This window comes from Hydra vulgaris, chromosome 12 (genome assembly GCF_038396675.1).
Source record: "Hydra vulgaris chromosome 12, alternate assembly HydraT2T_AEP".
NCBI classification, from domain to species: Eukaryota; Metazoa; Cnidaria; class Hydrozoa; order Anthoathecata; family Hydridae; genus Hydra; species Hydra vulgaris.
The window spans coordinates 83,329,151-83,350,246 of record NC_088931.1 but is presented as its reverse complement, the minus strand read 5'-3'; the positions used below and the strand labels follow the sequence as shown (position 1 = coordinate 83,350,246).

At 27.3% G+C, this 21,096-nt stretch overlaps 3 protein-coding genes across 3 annotated transcripts in view; 2 read left to right on the top strand and 1 right to left on the bottom strand.

Annotated features, from left to right (window-relative positions):
• LOC100213564 (uncharacterized) overlaps positions 1-18,481 on the bottom strand; it is an 82,480-nt gene extending 63,999 nt beyond the window's left edge. The window contains exons 1-2 of the mRNA XM_065814709.1: positions 18,421-18,481; positions 18,084-18,137 (exon numbers count right to left, since the gene is read on the bottom strand). The gene's annotated coding sequence lies outside the window, so the exon portion shown is untranslated. The remainder of the gene's footprint in view (positions 1-18,083; positions 18,138-18,420) is intronic.
• LOC136088416 (uncharacterized) lies at positions 14,351-14,914 on the top strand. The gene has a single exon (XM_065812124.1). The coding sequence runs from the start codon at positions 14,351-14,353 to the stop codon at positions 14,912-14,914; it is 564 nt and encodes a 187-aa protein (XP_065668196.1).
• A 45-nt stretch (positions 18,482-18,526) lies between the features above and the next one.
• LOC100203225 (uncharacterized) lies at positions 18,527-19,861 on the top strand. Its single transcript, XM_065814710.1, has 3 exons — positions 18,527-18,663; positions 18,822-19,100; positions 19,187-19,861. The coding sequence occupies exons 1-3, from the start codon at positions 18,661-18,663 to the stop codon at positions 19,592-19,594; spliced, it is 690 nt and encodes a 229-aa protein (XP_065670782.1). The 5' UTR covers positions 18,527-18,660; the 3' UTR covers positions 19,595-19,861.
• Positions 19,862-21,096: the final 1,235 nt, after the last annotated feature.

Below are 21,096 nucleotides of genomic sequence, written 5' to 3'. Positions count from 1 at the left end.
CAACAAGAACTAACAATTCGCTTTAGACGATTAAATGATCTCAATGAAAAATTAGGATTCTTACTCGATGTGAGAATATTGCTGAAGAGGGATGGTGATGAAAATCAAGAAAGTTTGCAGCGACATTGTTTGGATCTGGGAAACTTTTACAGTACAGATATCAGTGAAGCAGAATTATTTACTGAAATCACAGACTGTCAGATGGTGCTAAAATCTCGTGGGGGCCCAATACCAACAACTCCGCTGGATTTACTTTAATTTACTTTGTCATACGGAGATGATGTTTTTCCAAACTTACACATTGCATTACAAATCTTGCTTACAATTGCAGTGTCAATAGCCAGTTGCGAACGTTCCTTCATCAAATTGAAGCTTATTCTTTCATATCTACGACCTTCAATGGGGCAACAATATTTTGTTGATTTGGCAATCCTTAGTGTCGAAAGATAAACTCTTGAATCAACAGACTTTTACGACTTAAATAGATAAATTTGCTGTAGTTAAAGCTAGAAAGATCAAATTATAATTTATAAATAGTTAAAGATTATTGGATCTGATTGACCATCTGTTACTTTCAATAACTAATTCACATAAGCCATAATGGATACGTAATTGGAAACATGAGTTAAATTGAGTTTGCATTATGATAAGCATTTGCATTTTTTTTTATTAAAATTGTCATATACTTGGAAACATTAAGTGTTTTCTTTTTAGTTCGCATGTCTGCTTCAGGGGGGCGCCAATTTTCAGCATTGTCCTGGGCGCCAGAAACCCTAGCTACGCCACTGAATTAAGCTCTTTATCTTTAGAGTGATTGGAGTAAACTCTTGCATTTTTCTTTGGAAGATAAAATCAATTGTTCTAGGAGTATTTAAGCGCTTATCAAGTTTGATCCAAATATCACGTTGAGAGGGAGATTTTTTTTAGTTGGAAAAAAATACAACTGAAAAGGTAATGCACAATTACATGCAATTTCTTCTTTTTCACATTTATGTTCTGTGCATATTTCAACTTTTTACGAAAATGATATGCCATTGCACCAATAACTACTTATGAAGACTAAAGCAAGAATGATTAAAGTTTAATTTCAAAAAGTTTTAATTTCAAAATAATTATTTCAGTTTAAAAAAACATCTTCTCGAGACTCATAACTCCTTCATAAAATGTACCATTCTTTAATGTTTATTTACTCGACATTTTTTTGTGTTACAACTTTTAGGAATTTCGAAAACCGTGTATTGAAATTAAGACAAGTCCGACTAGACGCTCTTTAGAAAAAGGTTGATCTAAGGGGTCGTCCATAAATTACGTCACGCATTAAGGAGAGGTGAGGGAGGGGGAGGGATTGGTGGTTTTGTGACGACTCATGCGGAAATTGTTAATAAAGAGTTACGGTGTTGTACCCCTAAGATACGACTTTATTAATTTTGACAGGGAAAAAGATTGTTCTCTACTTGCAACTGTTACCGGTTGGGTTAATAAAATTTGCAAGGCAATATTTAAATTAACGAACAACGTTTCCAAATTATTTAATGCACTGAGAAAGTGTCAATTTAGCCGGATCTTGAAGATTATTTAAAAGCTGCTAATGTAGATGTATTAGTTGATGATGTTACTTCAAAAGCAAAAGGAAGTTTGCTTGATATTGAACTTGTTGCAATTTTTTCAGAGAATTCCTATTTTTAATATCGATATTAAAAAATTTTATCATATAAAAATTTTTTATCATATCAATATTTAAAAAAAGAAAGAGGTGATATCACCTCTTTGTTTTTCAACTTCTTGTTCTCTCGTTGTCTTACGCTTGCAGTTTTGAAATCTGGAGGGTTTCTTCAAGGACATTTTTATCCTTAATATAATTTAAATATATTATGCACTTTATCATTTAATGATGCGAAGATTAATTAAATTAATCAATTTTTATCAATTGATTGATTGAGAAAAAAAAAATTAAAACAATATTTTATAAGATTTAATTTTTTATCAATTCAAAAAACAAGAATACTTGTATATAAATAATACATACCATGTGTATCAATGCATGGTGCATATGAGACACCAAAATTTAAAATTATAAAACCAGCACTATTTCCAAACCACAATAAAAAATGCTTCAGTTTTTAAGAAATTTAAATGAATACGTTGTAATATTCTAATTCAAATTCAAAAATTTAGAAAATTTGAAAAATCGCATTTAAATTTAATCCTACGCAAGGTTTAGAACACTATCTCAAAGTCGATGTGGAACCAAATGATTTTCCGTGTATTCTTGCCTTGGGTTAGGCAGTCTGTACGATAGCGATACTACCCTGACATAATTTTTCATAATTTAAACTTATTCAATTTAAATTTATTCAAAAAATCTAATTTTTTGAATAAATTTTGAAGTATTTTACAAAATAATTTTTTTTTGAAATACGATTTTTTTAGTTTTAAAATACATTATTTACTGCTTTTTGCAAAACAATAATAAACTTTAAACCTCAAATAAAATATATGTCATATAATATGTGTGTGTACATTCAATATTGCGTTGAATTAAATTTGTTGAATGTACTGTTATTCATTTTTAAATTTGTTTTTGTTTAGCATTTTATAGCAATACTATTCTACGTTTATACAAAAAAAATGAGTATAAGACAGTATATAAATTATATTGAGTGCCAATTTTTGAATGTTATGGTAACAATAGTGGCTTACCATGCAAAAAATTATTAGATGTTCACTGTAAATTGCTACTTTAAATAATAAGGTTTAAAGACTTAATCCGAAAACACATGAAAAATATATAGTTTTTACAAATATGCAAAAAATAGCAATTGTACAACATTTTATGTTACGTCAATCCACTGGCCAAATGGTCTCTGGTTATGTTTGTAAAGCTCTCCATTAATAGGAAACAAGAACCAAAAGTGGACCACCTAATGAACAATGCAATCAGATATAGGACGGTTTGATTCTATTTGCTTTTTTGATTGGTTTGTTATTGTTTTTTATCAAATTGCAGGACCTAAAGATCCTATAAGTTAGAATCAATCTTTTTAGTGAAAAGTTATAATAAAAATTAACTAAAGAAAATATTATTTTGTTGTAAAGATAGTCTTGTTCTATAACTGGTAACTCTACCCATTTATTGTAACCTCTTGATGTTGCATTTCATGGACCTCTAGGAGGAAAATATCAATGATCAATCAGAAATCTCATTTCATGGACCTCTAGGAGGAAAATATCAATGATCAAACAGAAATCTCTTGTTAAAAAAAACACAGACAATTACGAAAGATAAATCGATAAATCTCCTTCGTTCTAACTTTATTTCTTTTGAGGAATTTTTAGCAAAATATAAAAAATATTTCACTTGTATTGTTTTCTGTAAAAAAAACTGTAACTGTTATAAATGAGACTTTTATGAAAGTCCTCTTAAAACCATTAAAACAAAACAAGAAAAAAAAAGATGGGTGTTTGTCATAAAATAATATTGTATTATTTTAGCAATAATAAATCTATTTGTAACTATAAAACGAGTTTTTAAATTTTAAATCAAAACAATACGTTTTTGAATAGGTTTTGCTTTTACAGAAAATGTGCTCAAAGTTACTCCTTTTGTGGGGTAACTTTTGTGGGGTAACTCTGAATGGCTAATTAAAATAATATTATACAAAATCTTTTTATTTAAACATTATTTCGAACATGAATTATGTATGAGTCAACCTTAGACCCTATATACATTATATTGAATTTGAATTATTGGCAATAGTGAAGGAAGAGCAAGGAAAAAAAAATCTCAAAACGTTCAAAGTATTTACGGTAGGTTAGTATTCAAACGTTTAAATTATTTACGGTAGGAAAGAAAAAAAATCTCAAAACGTGCAAAGGTTTACGGTAAATATAAAATTCCTGCAAAGTAACAGGAAACTAGTATTTACAATATGAAATCTAAACAAAAGCAATAAAATGATTATGAGGAAATAAAAGGCTTTTTATAAAAGGCAAATAAATGATACTGCATTTGGATTAGAGTCTAGTAAAGTTTTATACTTAAATAAAAGTTTTTTCTTTGCAAAAGAAAAATTAGCTTTAATGAATAAATATTGCATTTCTGATTATTGCTCTATGAGAGCTTCGTAGAAAATTTTTTAACAAAATAAAACTTCTATTGGCATAGGAAAATTAAGAAAATAAACTTTTTTTTTGGAGGGTAGGGGTAAAATGCCTAGTTGCACCACTTTGACCGTACCCCAGGCATAAAATAAGTAGAAATAAAGTATAAGTTTATTATTTTCCTTTTAAAGATTTAAAATATAAATTTTTACAACATAAAATTAAGATATAGCTTATTAAGGTAGCAAATTTTGTCGTAAATAAATTAGAAATTGTATTTAGAAAACTCGAAAAATGAAATAATATATTTTTCATTAATAGTGATGTTTGATACTTTTATTGTAAGTTGTAATAATGCCTCAAAAAATACTATCAAAGTAACGTCACTATTTTGACAGTAAAAATAACCCAAAATATATGCTTTTATTATTCGACCTACATGCACTTTAGGTGGTCTAAAAAATTTTTAATTTGATGTTTGTATCTTCTATTTGGAAGATTGTCTATGTACCAAATTTCAAGATGATACCTCATTTTGTTCATAAAATATTCTTAATGCAACTAAAGCAAGGTACACGTTTTTCCGAACAAAAATATAAGTTTTTTCAAATACAATATATGTAAGTTTTTTCGTGACATCATTGGTATGTATGGAAAGAATATTTTAACCACTATTATAATCTAGAAAAAGTAATGCAGCTATAAAAAATTGTCAAGCTTAGTTTTATTTAGAAAAAATATAATTTTTAACATAAAGTACCTTGGGGCTTGGCTATAGATAAGTCTATGGATTTTTTTTTTTTTATAAAAGCACGTATTGGTGTTTGTTTTCAATGAATGTAACGTGACATTTATAATCAGACATTATTTGGAAAAATTATGTTTAACAATAATGTTACGTTAGATTCAGATAAACTATGCTAGTGTTAGTTCTTCTACAAAAATCGTTTTTACATAAATAATCATTTATCAACTTTTAGCCCCATTCAAAAAACTGTTTTCGGTATTTAGTATCATTTTTTGAAATACTCGGTCATCTTGAAAAAATAATTTATTCCATTCAGAATGCGTAAACAATTAAAAAACAGAGGCGGTAAACTTTATAAACCAATAACTTTCATTTTCAAACTCGTTTCGTTTTTATATAAGACGTATATATGTTATATATATTTTACTTTTAAATTATTGTAATAAAAATAAAAGAAACCATATGTCAATTAAAGTTTACTACTTATAATAAGTAGTGGGACACGAATTTTTTTTACTTTTTTTTTTTTTTTTAATTATTTATTTTGCCGTTTAAAAATGTTTACATTGCAAATACATTTATATAAACTATTGGCTGGAGCAAGAAGAAGGCGTATTCAGCCTTATCGCCGAGCCCCATTTAAAAAAAAATAATAGCAATAAATTCTACATTACCTTAACGTAAAAAAATATATAAAATAACAAATAGAAATGAAAACCGAAAATAACTAATATAATTAGAAATAAAAAATAGTTTTTTTTTTGTTTTTTTAAGAAGTGTTGAAAACAATTGCTAAAATGTTTAACAAAATATTAATGAAAAATAAAAAAGTCAAAAAAAAAAATTTCTTGAAGATAAAAGTCAACAAGAAATGCAATTTCATAATTAATATAATCACTAGATAAATTATTAACATCATCAGTGACATTTCATATATATATTTTTTTATTTTAAATATTTTGTATTAATTTATATTAATCGCTGATACAATTAAATCTATTTTTTATATGATTGTTTTTAGTTTAAAATAAACATTTAAAGTTGGATATATCCATGAATAATAATAATCGTTTTGATTCGTCCTTAAATTGCTCTAATGTAGTCTGTTTATTGTTAACAATATCTGGAAACTTTTTCCACAGATTAGGTCCGCGGTATTTAATTGAATAGGAAGTTAATTTTAATATATATTTTAGAACAATAAAATTGTTATCTGAAAACTATGTTGAGTATTTATGGTTAATTTTATTTTAATAAGATTGAAATCTTTTTGGAGATAATTCATTTTTTGTTTTAAACATAAAAAAATAAAACTTCTGTCGGCTCCAACTACTATTCTGCACGCATGTTTTTGTTTGTTGTAGAGCTTCTTTAGCTTGGTATGGTTAGTACTACCCCACACAATATCACAATAAGACATATAACTATGGATAAAGGCAAAATACAATTTTTTCAGGGATGATATATTTAGAAAAGGTTTAGCCCTAAATATTATTGCAATATTTTTTGAGATTTTTTTTTCAATACTATTTATATGTGAATACCACGGTAAATTTTTATCCAATTTTACTCCTAAAAAATTTATGAATGATTCTCTTTTAATAAAAGTGTTATTAATTTTAAGATCTGGTAATTTAAGAGGAATATTTTCAGATTTACTTACTTTATAAAAAAGGATATATTTTGTTTTATCCGCATTTAGTGAAAGTTTATTACTTTCAAACCACTCACTAACTTTACATAGCTGTTCGTTAACTATTTTAAAAAGTGATTTAACATCTCTGTGAGAAAAAAAAGATTAGAATCATCAACAAACAAAGTTAGGTCTAAAAGATTTGTTGATAAGTATAAGTCGTTTATGTACAACAGGAATAAAAGGGCTCCTAAGATAGATCCCTTGAGGAACCCCGCAAGTTATGGAGTATGGAATTGTATTTGTTTGATCATAGTATAAAAATTGTTTTATGTTTGTCAGATAATCTTTGAACCAAAGTAAGTTTTTATTTTTCACTCCGTAGTTTTTGAGTTTTGTTATTAGAATATAGTGATTTACGGTATCAAAAGCTTTGGACCCTAACCCTAACCCTGACAGGGTTAGGGTTGATGTATGAACTGAATCATACTTGATGTATGAACTGAACCAAACTCGTCTTAATAAATAAAGCAGAGTTTGGGGCACCGAATCCACCCCCTAAGATTGACAGAATGTTTTAATAAAGTATATGTTTTTTGGTTTAAGAGTAACCCTGCTATTGGGGTAAAGTGGAAGAAGTGTGGGAGAAGTGGGACAAGTGTGCGAGAGAAGCGAGGCATTTGGGGGAGATGTGGGATTATATAAAAACGGCTCCAAATCTAGTTAAATATTAATTTGAGCAAATTTTGATTTTAAAGTTAAGTTTAGTTTAAACAAAACGCGGCAATGGTGTAGTGGTAGAGCGGTTGGCTTGTAAGCGAGAGGTTCGGAATTCGACTCCTATCACGTCCCTGGAAGTTCCACGCCCAACTTAGTTTCTCCGCGCAGGGGGGCTTGTTTGTAAAGGTTCGTGTTTTCGAGTTAAAGGGTTAAGAGAGGGTTGTAACCACAATAAAAAAATATTTAAAAAATGCGTAGCCTTCTCGCCTGAAGTGGCGAATAACCTTGGAGAGGTGAATAATAGAAAAAAAAATCAACTTAACAATGCTTTTTTCAACCAATTAAGATTACATTTTAAGAATTAATTTTTTTTTGTTAAAAAAAGAAAAAGTTATTTTACATTTAAGATGCTAAAATTCACTTGGAAAATGATTTCAGCTTTTGTTCTTGATGTTGTTCCAGCAAGCGGTTGAGACAGGACTGCTTTTATATCATTAATATTCACACTAGGAATGTCATTAATTCTAAGTTTGACAAATTTAGAAGTTTCTTTATTCTGGTATTTCAGGAAGCTGACCTCTACATCAAAATTTGTGTCTATTTCTTTCTGCACTATGCCTACATAATAAGAAACGGTGTTTTTACTACAAACCTTGCAAAGAACATAATCACTGACACTCACATTTTGATTAACGCTAAAAGAAACAGTTTGCAATTCTTCTTCAAACTCTAGTGAGTAACAATTAGCAGAAACATCATTTGGTATTCTGATGAAATCTACATCAAGGTCACTGTTTGAATTACGCAATATGTTTTTCCTCACATTTTTGGATTTTAGAAGGACAATTTTTTTACCTTTTTTTATGTTTAATACTTCTTTTATTCTTAAAATCTTTGGTGTTGATGTGGCTATCATACACTTTCCCTTTTTACTTCCACGTCTTAAAATCTTACGAGAAGTTGCCTGCAAAATATATATTATAGTATCATATAATTATAGAATTTAAAGAAAACCTAAAATAAAAATATTTAGTTTAAATTACCTTTGGATAACCTCGTACAATCTCAAGAGAAAATACAGTGAAGTTTTCTTTTACTGCTTCATGTTGCATACCCAAACCTAAGAAATCTGAAAGAATAGCACTTGTATTAGATTTCTCGCATGAACCTTTGTTGCATGGTTCTTGAGGCACATCTCTATCCGTAACAACTGCTTCATGTTGCACATCCAAACCTGAGATATCTGAAGGAGCAGCAGTTGTAATCGATTTCTCACACGAGCCTTCACTGCATGGTTCTTGAGGCACATCTCTATCTGTTACAAATGATGGTAAAAAAATATTGTCCCCATATACATGTCTATCATAAGACCAAATTCCTGTCACGCAAAATCCTGACATAATATTTGTTGGTGTGGAAGATTTTTCCTATGCTTCTCAAATGAGACTGGCCATCACATAAATTGTAATGGCTTGTCCTGAATTGCTAATTATCCACCTATTGGCAGCTGCATTAAAATATGTTTTCATTGGACAAAAAACAGACCTATCTAAAGGTTGTGTCTTATGTGAAGTATGTGGTGACAATGTCATCATACAAACATGGTTCTCTTTTGCATATTCAAGTGACTGTAGTGAAAGGTGGCTTTCATGATTATCCATAATCAATAAAACTTTGTGATCGGCTGTTGGGCAAGCAAACTTAAAAAAATACTTTAAAACATCTATAAATATTTTAGCATCCATCCAGGTTGATTGGCTAATCTAATAGAACCTTCTGGTGCTCCTTTCATTAGTGGGTTTCTAAATAATTTTCTTGGAAAAATAATAACAGGGGTGTTGCTACACCAGCTGCGGAGACAATGCAATATACTGCTACTAATTCACTTCTTTCTCTAGATGTTATTTGCCCAACTTGCTTTGTTTCCTGATGCAATGACACAAGGAGTTTTTTGCACAGTAGTAAAACCTCATCAAGATTAAAAATTTTAAATGAGGTTGCTTTAGACTCTGATATACCTTCTTGTAACTTGTTAAAGGAAAATATCAATAGTATACCGATTAAATACCGATGCCCTTACAATTGAAGTTGCCTCTGGTTTTTTAACAGATAGTTTTGGGTTTCTTTTTAAAAATACTGTTTACCAATTTTGAGCAGCCTTTTTTTTGCTCTATCCAACGCAAGGGACATTTTATTTTGTTTGCTTGAGCTATCTCAAAAGCTAGAGCTTTTACTTGAACTGGTGTAAGGTCATATAACATATCAGAACATGACTTTAGATAAGTGCTCAGTGTTTGTTCTTGTGCAACAGAAAAAATCTTAGAATGTTGATAACTTGGTTGAAGAGTAATAGCTGGATATTGACACTTTTTTTTATACACCTATGAAGTGCAGACTTAGAAATACCAGCTGAATATGCTGCTTCTCTAAGATTCATCCCATTTTGTAGTTTCACTTTTTCTTTTATTAACTCTAGGGCCTAGAGTTTATAAAAGAAAAAGTGAAATAAATAAATATTACAATGCCTAGACTAGGCATGCCTAGACTAGGCATGACCTGAAATTTAAAAGAAATTAGGTTTGATAAAAAATATTTATTTGTAATGGTATTAAGGTCACTGTTATTAATATATCTTATATCAGACTATAATGAAATTATGATTTAATTTAAGATTAAAAAAACTTTTATGCATGCCTTTTGCTTTCAAATGCTTTCAAATTATTGATGTAAAAAGAATTCTCGATTTACTCCAAACAATAATGAAGAATCAAACCAAATTTATCTTTAATAAAGATCTCTCTTTCCAAATTTTGTTTTAAATCCACTGTATAAGAAGTAAAGCTATAATTAAATATTTCAATTAAACGTATCAATATTTTTATTTTGAAAACTATAAAAAATTGTAACTAAAAATGTTCTAGAAATTTCCGCAATAAAATAACGCAAAACTGTTAAGAAGTGGGTTCATCCAACATTTAGTTATTAAATATAAATTTAATAACTAAATGTTGGATGATAAATGTATTTCCCTATAAAATAGAAAAAGGTACAACAATTCAAAAATGAACAATTCAAAATAGTATGTAAACGTTTCTAATTAGGAAAAAATTTCGATCTAAAATATTTATTTTAAAATTTGATTATAAAATAATAAAAAAATATATAAACTGAATAGGGGTTCATCTACTTTTTTTTTTGTGTGTGAAAAAGTCATAACTTATTTTTTTTTGATCTTCTGACTTTTATTTTTCATTTAAATATTTTGTTATTGAAAACTTATGCTATTTTAATATCTTATTATAAGTTTTATAATATCTTTGTAGAAATGTGTATTTATATATATATATGTATGTGTGTATGTATGTGTATATATATATATATATATATATATATATATATATATATATATATATATATATATATATATATATATATATATATATATATATATATATATATATATATGTGTGTGTGTGTGTGTGTGTGTGTATGTATATATATATATATATATATATATATATATATATATATATATATATATATATATATATATATATATATATATATTTATATATGTATGTGTGTATATATATATATATATATTTATGTTTAAAGTTTTTAAATTGTAATATTAACTGACGGCTTCTATGTTAACGGGGCTCGGTGATAAGACAGTATCTCTTCTTCTTGCTCCGCCCATTTATTATATATGTAAACGATTTTTCTCATTGTAAATAGTATTATACGGCAAATAAAATTAAAAAAAAAAAAAAAAAAAAAAAAACAACCGTCGAAAATAAATACATGTGTCCCACTTCTCCCCACTCTCCCCTTAACTTTAATTGACATTTGGTTTCTTTTATTTTTATAACAAATATTTTAAAAATTTAAAAATTAAAATTTTTTTTGACAAATAAATTAAAAATAAAAAAAACCAAATGTCAATTGAAGTTTACTACTTATAATGTGGTAAAATTTAATTGACATTTTTTTTTTATTACAATAATTTAAAAGTAACTTAAGTTAATTTTAACTTATTGTTATAAAAACAATTATATATTTGAACACTAAGTCGATACAAATAGCTATTATGACTTCAGTATTGTATTAAGATAAATACTTTTTGTTGTTAGCACAGCGCGAAATGAAACATATATATTTCAAAATTCATTCCAACTGCTTTTAAAAGTAGCATATTTTTAAAAATATACCAACGCAAATGTATTAAATTGTAATCAAGTTTATAAGTTATGTCAAACAAAAACTTCAAGATCATGGCCCTGCATTATAAAACAGGGCCCTATGTTAGGCCCGTTTGCGGGCCCTTTTTTGGGGGAAAAAATTTTTTTTGCCGCAAAATATTTTTTCGAAAATATTTTTTCTTTGCAAGATATTTTTGAAAAATTAACAAAAGTTTAGTTAATTTTTCATATATCTGCCTAACTTCCCCAAAAGCTGCAAAATGTTACTATTCATTGGCGCTGTCAATCTGAAATCAATTTAGGCCATATACCAGGGGCATCAAGGATCATCTCAGTGTTTTTAATTACATTAGAATCAGAAGTATCATCTGCATTAAATTCTTTTTCTGCCACACTATCGTTAGACTTATTTCTTGTGTCTTGTCCATCAGAAGCAGTAGATTCATGCGCATTTACTTTGTCTGATTTTTCACCTATTGAATCTATATTAAAATGATTTTCAGCGCTGACATCATTGCTACAGTTATGCTTTCTGCAAATTTCATAGAACAAATTGCAAACTGAGGATTGCAGACTGCAATCCTCAATATGGTTGTTGATTGACTACCAAGAGATTCTTTTGATCTTATCTCAATTTTAGTTTTCTCTTTTGAGGATTAGATTTATGCTTGTAATTTGAGTTTTTCATGGTGTTACCTACGGGCCTCAGTGTTACAGTACCGCCAGCCCCCTTTTGTGGGGGCCATGTTCAAGATATCTTTATAATTATATTGATATATCCCCTGCAAAACTGTTATAACAGACGCTTCGGTTGTTTATAATATTTTGCCATTATTTACGAGTTCTTTATTTGCATAAATTAAATACCAATATATATAAAGTTGTTCGGTTTGCCATTAACAACCAATCGGATTTGTTTAAAATTATCGGCTTTTTTTTACGAGTTTGTTTGTTCTATGCTTTAGTTGCATTGAGATTGTTATTACGACAAAAAAGCATTTTGCTAAAAATGGCGAGCCGGCATAAATAAGAAAATTAAATCGAGAATATCTCTAGAACCATGAGAAGTTGGAGGTTCCAAATTTCAGATTTTCCTAATTTTCATAAAAAATATAAAATAACCCTATAAAATATAGTTAAATTAGCAAATCCAAGACACGGGTTGATATTTTTGGTTTTTTTGCTGATTCGACATGGAATTACTCAGTAGTTTGTTTAAAAAAAAAAAAAATCAACATATAGAACAGACTAGAGTTTGGTAATCAATTAAACTCACTACATTTTTAAAACGTTTGACAAACGTCTTTTAGATATCTGAACGTGTTTTTCTCGCCTTTAAGACGTTCTTTACTCGTTATGCGTTTATTGAAAAATATTTACTGATTTAGCACAATACAAATAATAAAATTGCTCGGTTTAATGGCTTTTTTGCAAACCAAACGTGTGTAAAAAAATTGTTTTTAGTAAAAATTGTATAAATTCTTATATTAATTACACGTTTTTTTTGAAAATAGTTGTCATATAAGATTGCTACTTATGAATTTTTTTTTTGCTATATAAATCTATTCAAGTCATAAACCATAATATAAATACAAATAAAATAAATTCAAGTTTTACACGCCTAAAGAAAACAAGACGTATTTAAGACGTCTAAAAACCGTAATAAAACGTATTTTAAATTACATATAATTTTTAATTACTTACATTTTTGGATTTAGGTAAGTCAACTTTAAACAATAAGAAAAATTGTTTTCAAATTTAACAATATTTTTTCAGAAATAGAGCAGACTGAAAAAGTTAAACAAATAATAGCGGTAATATCAATATTAGTGAAAATATTATAATATTTCTATTACTTTAATACATATATATACATATATTATTTACATATTGCTTCTCTTATTAAAAATTTTGACGAATTAAACTCACTTTTATCTCTTATTAACCATGAATTTAGTATTATTGGCATAACTGAAACTAAACTAAAAAATGACATCCTACCAACTATCCCATTAAATCTTACCGGTTATGTTTATGAGCACACTCCAATAAAATCTTATTTTGTAGGAACTTTACTTTATATATCTAATACATTAATTTATAAACCTCGAAACGATCTTAATATGCTTAAACCAAAGTTTTTAGAATCTGTGTTTGTGGAAATCACTTTTCCTAAAAAATCAAACATTATTATTGGCTGTATTTATCGCCACCCTAATATGGATATTTCAGAATTTATTAAATCATATTTAATTCCACTTTTTGAAAAGCTATCTATGGTAAAAAACAAAGCAAATTTTTTAATTGGCGATTTTAATGTCGATCTTTTATTAGAAAACTCAGATAATTCTCTCTCTGAATTTTTAGACACCATAACTTTAAATAAATTACTTCCCTTTATTTCACTGCCAACAAGAATCACAAATCACTTCAAAATTCTAATTGATTATATATTTTCTAATGCAACTTCTACAAATATTTTTGCTGGTAATTTTACTTCTACGGTATCAGATCATTTACCCCAATTTTTAATACATCCATTATATAGAACCAAAATTAATCCTCGTAAAAGCTGCATTTTTCGTTGGAATTTAAAAAAAATAAAATGCGAGGAATTATGTAGTGATTTCTCAAAAATTAGCTGGACTAATGAAATCAATGTCGACGAAGGTAAGACTAAAAAGTCATTTGAAGAGTTTTTCACAAGTTTCAATTCTCTTTTAGATAAACATGCACCATAAAAAAATTCATCAATTGCTGTTTATCAAGGTGTCTCAAACCTTGGATAACACAAGCAATCTTGACTTCAATTAAAATACGAAATAAAATATTTAACGAATCTCTTAAAACAAAGAATCCTAATAACAAAATCAAGAAAAATCTTATAAAGCATATAGAAACTTACTTGTTACTCTCACCCGTTGTAGTAAAAAGAACCATTACTCTATGTTCTTCTCTGATAATGCCAAAAATTTGAAATCTACATGGGATGAAATTAGGAATCTTTTAATCATTAGTTCGACAGTTAACTCATATCCTTCTTGCATATCTTCTAACAACTCCATGATATATGACCCTATTAAAATTTCGGAATCTTTTAGTTCATTCTTTGTTTCAGTTCCGTTCAAAATTACAGAAATCCAGTTCAGTTCCAAATTACAGAAAAAAATTCACTCATCCACTGACTTTAATAAATATCTTAAAAATCCTAATCTTAAATCAATATTCATAGAACCTACAGACAAAAACGAAGTATTATCTATTATTCATTCTCTTAATGACAACAAGGCTTCGGGACCTAACAGTATTTTAATATCTACTTTTAAAGCTCTTGCAACTGATATCTCTCCTGTACTTTCTGAACTATTTATTCTGTCATTCATCACTGATGTATTCCCTGATATCTTCAAAACTGCTTCTGTTATCCCAATTCATAAAAGAGACTCAAAACTTGAATGTAATAACTACAAACCAAATTCATTATTATCAATTCTATCAGCAAACTTTTAGAAAAACTTATGTATTCTCGTATTTACAACTTCTTGAATAATTCTGCTTGTTTTCATATTCGACAATTTGGGTTTCGCTCAAATCACTCCACTTCTCATGCTCTTATTAGCATTACTGAAATGATTCGTGGTGCAATTGACAGAGGTTCCTTTGTTTGTGGTGTATTTATAGATCTTCAAAAAGCTTTTGATAAGGTTGATCACAACATTCTAATAAAAAAGTTAAACTACTACGGAATACGTGGTATTGTTAATCATTGGTTTTCTTCCTATGTTAGGGATCGCACTCAGTTTGTTCAATTAATGGATTTGAATCCAAACATAAAGTTATTAAATATGGTGTTCCACAAGGTTCCGTTCTTGGACCGTTATTGTTTTTATTATATATAAATGATTTATCTTGTTCATTCAAAAAATCTAAGGTACATCATTATGCTGATGATACCAATCTTTTATATATCAACAAATCACTTACGACTCTTTGTAAAAAAGTTAATCAAGATCTTTATCGCTTATGTAACTGGTTAAATAGTAATCTTATTTCATTGAATGTCAATAAAACTGAATACATTATTTTTCATTCCCCTCAAAAAACTATTGATAATATTAAAATTAAAATTAACGGAAAAAATTTTTTTCCGTCAAAATATATAAAATACCTTGGAGTATATCTTGATGAAAACCTATCTTGGTATAATCAACAGTATCATCTTAAAAAAAAACTTACACGAGCTAACAGTATGCTTTTTCTAACTCATTACTATGTTCCTATCCAAATTCTTCGAATGATTTATTCTTCTTTATTCTCTTCTCACCTTTGCTATTGTTGTATTGTTTGGGGTCAAAAAAGTAACTTTTTACTTAATAACATTGCTAGTTTACAACGCGCATCTATTAGAATAATGACGTTTTCACCTATTAGATCTGATATCCAAAAAAAAATTTCTGAACTAAAAATCCAAAAACTTTATGATCTTGTAAGGTTTTACTTTTCTTTTTGTGTTTAACTTTCTCCAAAATAAACTACCAAACTCTTTTTTAAATTTTTTTATTAGAACAAATGAAATTCACAATCATCACACCAGGAATACAGAAAATATGGTAAGTTTTCCATAAAACATACCATATTTTCTGTATTCCTAAATTAAATATGGTAAGTTTTCCATAAAACAACTATGTATTTCCCAATGGAATCAGTATATTCCTGCATTAATAAAAAAGTCTAAAAAAAATATCCTCTTGTAACGGATTATTTACTGCTTAACAGAATTCAATTTAAAAATATATTGTTGGAGTGTATTTCTTCATAATTTCTCTCTGTACTGAAGTTATCTTTGATATATAATTTCTTTAACGAACAAGTGGTTTGATTTTTGCTTTATTTATTATTTATCTATATTACATTTATTTATTATTGTATTATTATTATTATTATTGTGTTATTATTATATTTAATTATAATAATAACATAATTTATATTGTATTATAATTGTTCCTAATATTATTGATACTTTATTATTATTATTATTATTTTGTATTATTACAATAATTATTACACATATCATTATTATTTGTTTAACAATCTTTTCTTTTTTCTCTCTCTTATTTATATTTTTTATGTTTTTTTTTAGGTGTCACTCCATTGACTAGTTTGTAACTATATGAGTGACACCTAACCAAATTCTATTAATTTACGACGAGCACTTGTAAATTTTTATTGATATGGTTGAAAAAAAAAAGAGAATAGTCAAAACGTCATCATAATAAAAACTAAATAGATATTAAAAAATGAATATATATTGGTGAATAAGAGCTAACTGAATATATATAAAACACATAAAACAAACCACTAATTCGTTAAAGAAGTTACTCCAAGATTCTTTATATATTTTGATGGAAGAGCCTAGTGGTTACAAGTTACGTAAAGAAGACGCCTTTTAAACGTTCTAAACGTCTTTGAACGTTCAAAAGACGTCTTTTTTAGGTCCCTAGTGTTAAAATTTATTTTCAACTTTTTTTGAAAATAAATTTTAACACTAAGGACCTAAAAAAGACGTCTTTTTAACTTAGGGACTAAGAGAAATTTTTCCAATTTAAATTTTTTTTTTTTCGTTGTTGTTGTTGTTTATTGTTAATTTAGGTTTAAATGAAGTGTTCTTTGATTTATACGGTTTTATAAATAAAATATATTTTGTTTTATTCACGGAAAGTTATTATTTGTAAACTACTCATTAAGATTTATTAACACCGTTTTTACGTTGAAAAGTTTTTTTTTTTTATTTATTAACTCCGTTTTTATGTTAAAAAGATAATTTTTTTTTATTGAGTCTGAACAGGAAACATTACTTTCATATCAGTAAAAAATATATAATTAACTAATTTTGAAATAGTTTGAAACAATTTTAAAGTAATTATGAGAATGTGTAATAGTATTCACATAAAAACGTTGATTCTAATTGCATGCTTCTTAAGTCGTAAAGTGTTCCTTATTTACAATTTTCAAGAATGCAGCAATTTTAAGTTCGAGTGTACAATAGTTGCATAACTTGTAGAGATAACAGTCAACAGTGATTGACAATAGAGGCAGCATCACTATTTTTAGTTATTGAAACCAAAAACTAACTTCTGGTGAAAAACATGGTTGTATACATAGTGCAAACTGAATATTCGAATATTCACATGTTTTTACTTATATCAAATAAGATTATTTTGTGAAAAGAATGTGATGGTTAGAACCTGGAAACAATATGGCCTCCAAAAGTTTTGTTTTTCCCTTTCCCCTTTCGAAAACTTGAATGTAACAAGTTTATAAAAAAAAATTCAAACACTCATATTAATTTATATCTATCAATAGGTTTTACAGGTTTGTTTATAAATCTTTATTCAAAGCTATGTAAAATTTGTTACGCCCTCAAATTAAGGGAGATTTAAGCTTTACAGAGTGCATAATAAAAAAAAAATTTATAACAAAGGCCAAAAAATCTTTATTATAATATATTACTTTATTAGCAGTATATATTATTTTATTTACTTTATTAGTAAAATATATTTACTTTATTAGTAATATATATTACTTTATTAGTAAAATTATCTCACAATTTTTCACAATTAAAACCATCATTATATTATTGTAGTCATAAAAAAAATTCATTTTTTATTAAATAAAAAACCTTTGTAAAAGTTCTGACGTCAGCTTTGTAACTGCTTCATACCGTTAATGTAATCTAAATAATAGAGAATGAAAATTTGTATTTCTTTCTTGAGTTTTAATTGCATGATGCCATCACGAGAAAGAAATAATATTAAAATTTTCATTTAATTTTCATTTCTTGTAAGGGTAATATAATGTCATTGGCATTAATGTAAGTAGTAAATATTACTAATAAATGTTATTTTTGTTGGGGGTTTTCTTTTTTTTTTTGAATTATTACTAATTCAAAAAAAAAAGTCAGTTGTAAATAATAAAAATAAAAAAATAATAAAAAGTAAATTTTTCTTTACACATACTTATGCCAGATTTGGTTGGTTGGATACTTTTAATAAGTTCACACTTTAGCATAATGTTCCTGAAATACTGTTTTTATTTTTATCAATTGTCTAACGACACAGTTTGCTCGCAATTAAAAATACTAATAACAATGATTTATATATAACTGTATTCATAAGAGAGCTATTAGTTTTAAAATAAATATTGTTGAAAAACATTGTGCAGTGCAGTAGCTGGCAAAAAGACAGAACTGAAGAATAATGGTTTGTGCTTTTTGATTATTTTGTGTGTTATTATAAAATATTTAGTTACGCTTTTAACTTAATTTTTACATAGAAGTTAAACAAAAGATTCCTTTTTTTTTTCTTTTTTTTATTTGGTTTTCTAATTAGACTACTTAATTAGAATTGCTTTATTTTAGACTGGAGAGCATACTTCAGTAATTTACGGTACCCATTATCCTAATAGGCTGTTTGTTGGTTGTCTTCCTCCTGATGCAGGAGCTGAAGATCTTGGTACGTTTTTTGCCAACTATGGTAACGTAGTAGAAGCAAAAGTTGTTTTAGATAAATTTGGCGTTTCGAAGAGGTTTGGGTTTGTAACATTCAGTAATGCGGAAGATGTTGAAACTCTTATTAATGGAAAAGACGTTATTTTTCAAGGGAAGAAAATTAACGTAGGACCTGCTGTTAAAAAAAACGTAAGTAAAAATAATAATAATGAATATGGCTGCTTATAATGAATCAGAAAGTAAAATGACTGTTTTGGAAATAATTTAATATTTAGGTAGAAAACATGGAAACCAACAGTAATCAATCAGCAGGGCATGAAAACAGTCAAAATAAAGATCATGAACCCATACAATCGATACAACAAATACAGCCAATTCATGTTGCTAAAACAATTATAAGAAAATCTCCTCTGGAGACATGTCAGCGCTCAAATTATGAGCAAGATGAAAGCTCCTTTCAATCGATTTGGGGAATTTCAAATCAAAAAGTATCAGTATGGGGCCCATTAATTAATAATCAATACACTTCAAAATTGACTGAGAAGCCCTCTAGTATACTTGATCAAACAAATAAAAAACCGGCATATTATCAACGATACTTTAAAAACTCAAAGTATACCCCAACTTTTAGCAACGGATTGCGAGATGGTGCATTTATCCATACCCTTAGTATAAACAAATAAGCAGTTTACTTATACTAAATTATTTGTTTATTCTAAATAATTTTTAATGGTTTTTAATAATTTTATTAATTTTTAACAATTTCTACTGACCCTTTGTAATAGTTATTTGTATTGAATATTTTGTAAATTTTTGTATATATAATGGTTTTTATATTTTGGTCAGCGGTTATTTACAACACTTTATATTTGTTTACGTTAAGTTGCTTTACGTTCATGTTTTATCTTTCATGTTTTATTCTTATGAGAAATAGAAACACAATTTTATTACCAGATTGTTTTCTCTTTTTTTATAATAAGTATAACTGTTTTAAAATTTTTATATCAAAATTTTAAAACAGTTATATTTATTATAAAAAAACAATAAAAAAGTAGACCAAAATATATTTTTAACTTTTACTACTAATAACTCAATATATTATCTTATGAAAAAATGAGGTTTTCGTCCAATTTTAATTTTGAAGTACCTATTACTTTTTGACTTTTTTAAAAAAACAACTTTTTCAGTTGTTTTTTTTAAAAAGTCAAAAAGTAATAGGTACTTCAAAATTAAAATTGGACAAAAACAATTTTATTCCAAAGGTCGATAGGTAATACAAAATTGGTTAAAGTTTATTTGACAAAAATGGACAGGACATTAATGGCAGGATAGCACTGTTTGTTAGAGGGTCAAACGAAAAGCTAAAACTCGGACTGTTGTACGATACGAGTTCAAATCTTGCTAACGCCAACACAGCGCTTGAGGAGTACTTTGGTACGCAAACGTTGGTCAATAATGGACGCTACTTTGGATTAGTCTTAATGACAATTTGTGGCTGTTCCTATGCTAAGCCAACAATATTTTCAAATATAAGGACATTGTATAGAAAAATATAGCAAATAGAAAAAGAAAAGAAAAAAAAAAAGATTCTAAAATTTAAAAAGTTATTATTTCTCAAAATATATTTACTGATTAGTTTAAAAGAGAAAAGATCTTTGAAGACGGCTAGGGATAAATTACTTATCCACATATATACAAAACATTAAATATTAAATACATTTAACTCGTATATACTTAGAATTCTCGTTTCAATAAAAAGTTTTAATAATAATAAAGGTATTCAAACCTGCTTTATTTTTATTGATATGACTATTTTGAATAAAAAAGTTTAAAATTGTTGCATGTTTTCTTATTCATTTATTATTATTATTTGTAAGTTTACCGTTATTTAATTGGGATAGTATTTAAATAAAATATTGTATTTAATTGGGTTACTGACGCACTCACTAGAAAATTCAGATTGAGAACAAAAGATTTTAAAAAAATGTTTGTTCGAAAGCGACTTTAGACTATTGTTAAGATTGTGGGAGAATGCCAACTCAGAGTGGATACAAAGCTTGTGGCATCGGAGTTTAAATTAGCCGATGCTCTTACTAGAGTGTCTGACAGTTGGTTAAAAGTTGTTGATAAACCTTCTGAAATGGCAGCAAGTGAGATAATTAGAACTCCGCTATCTTCCAAAGAA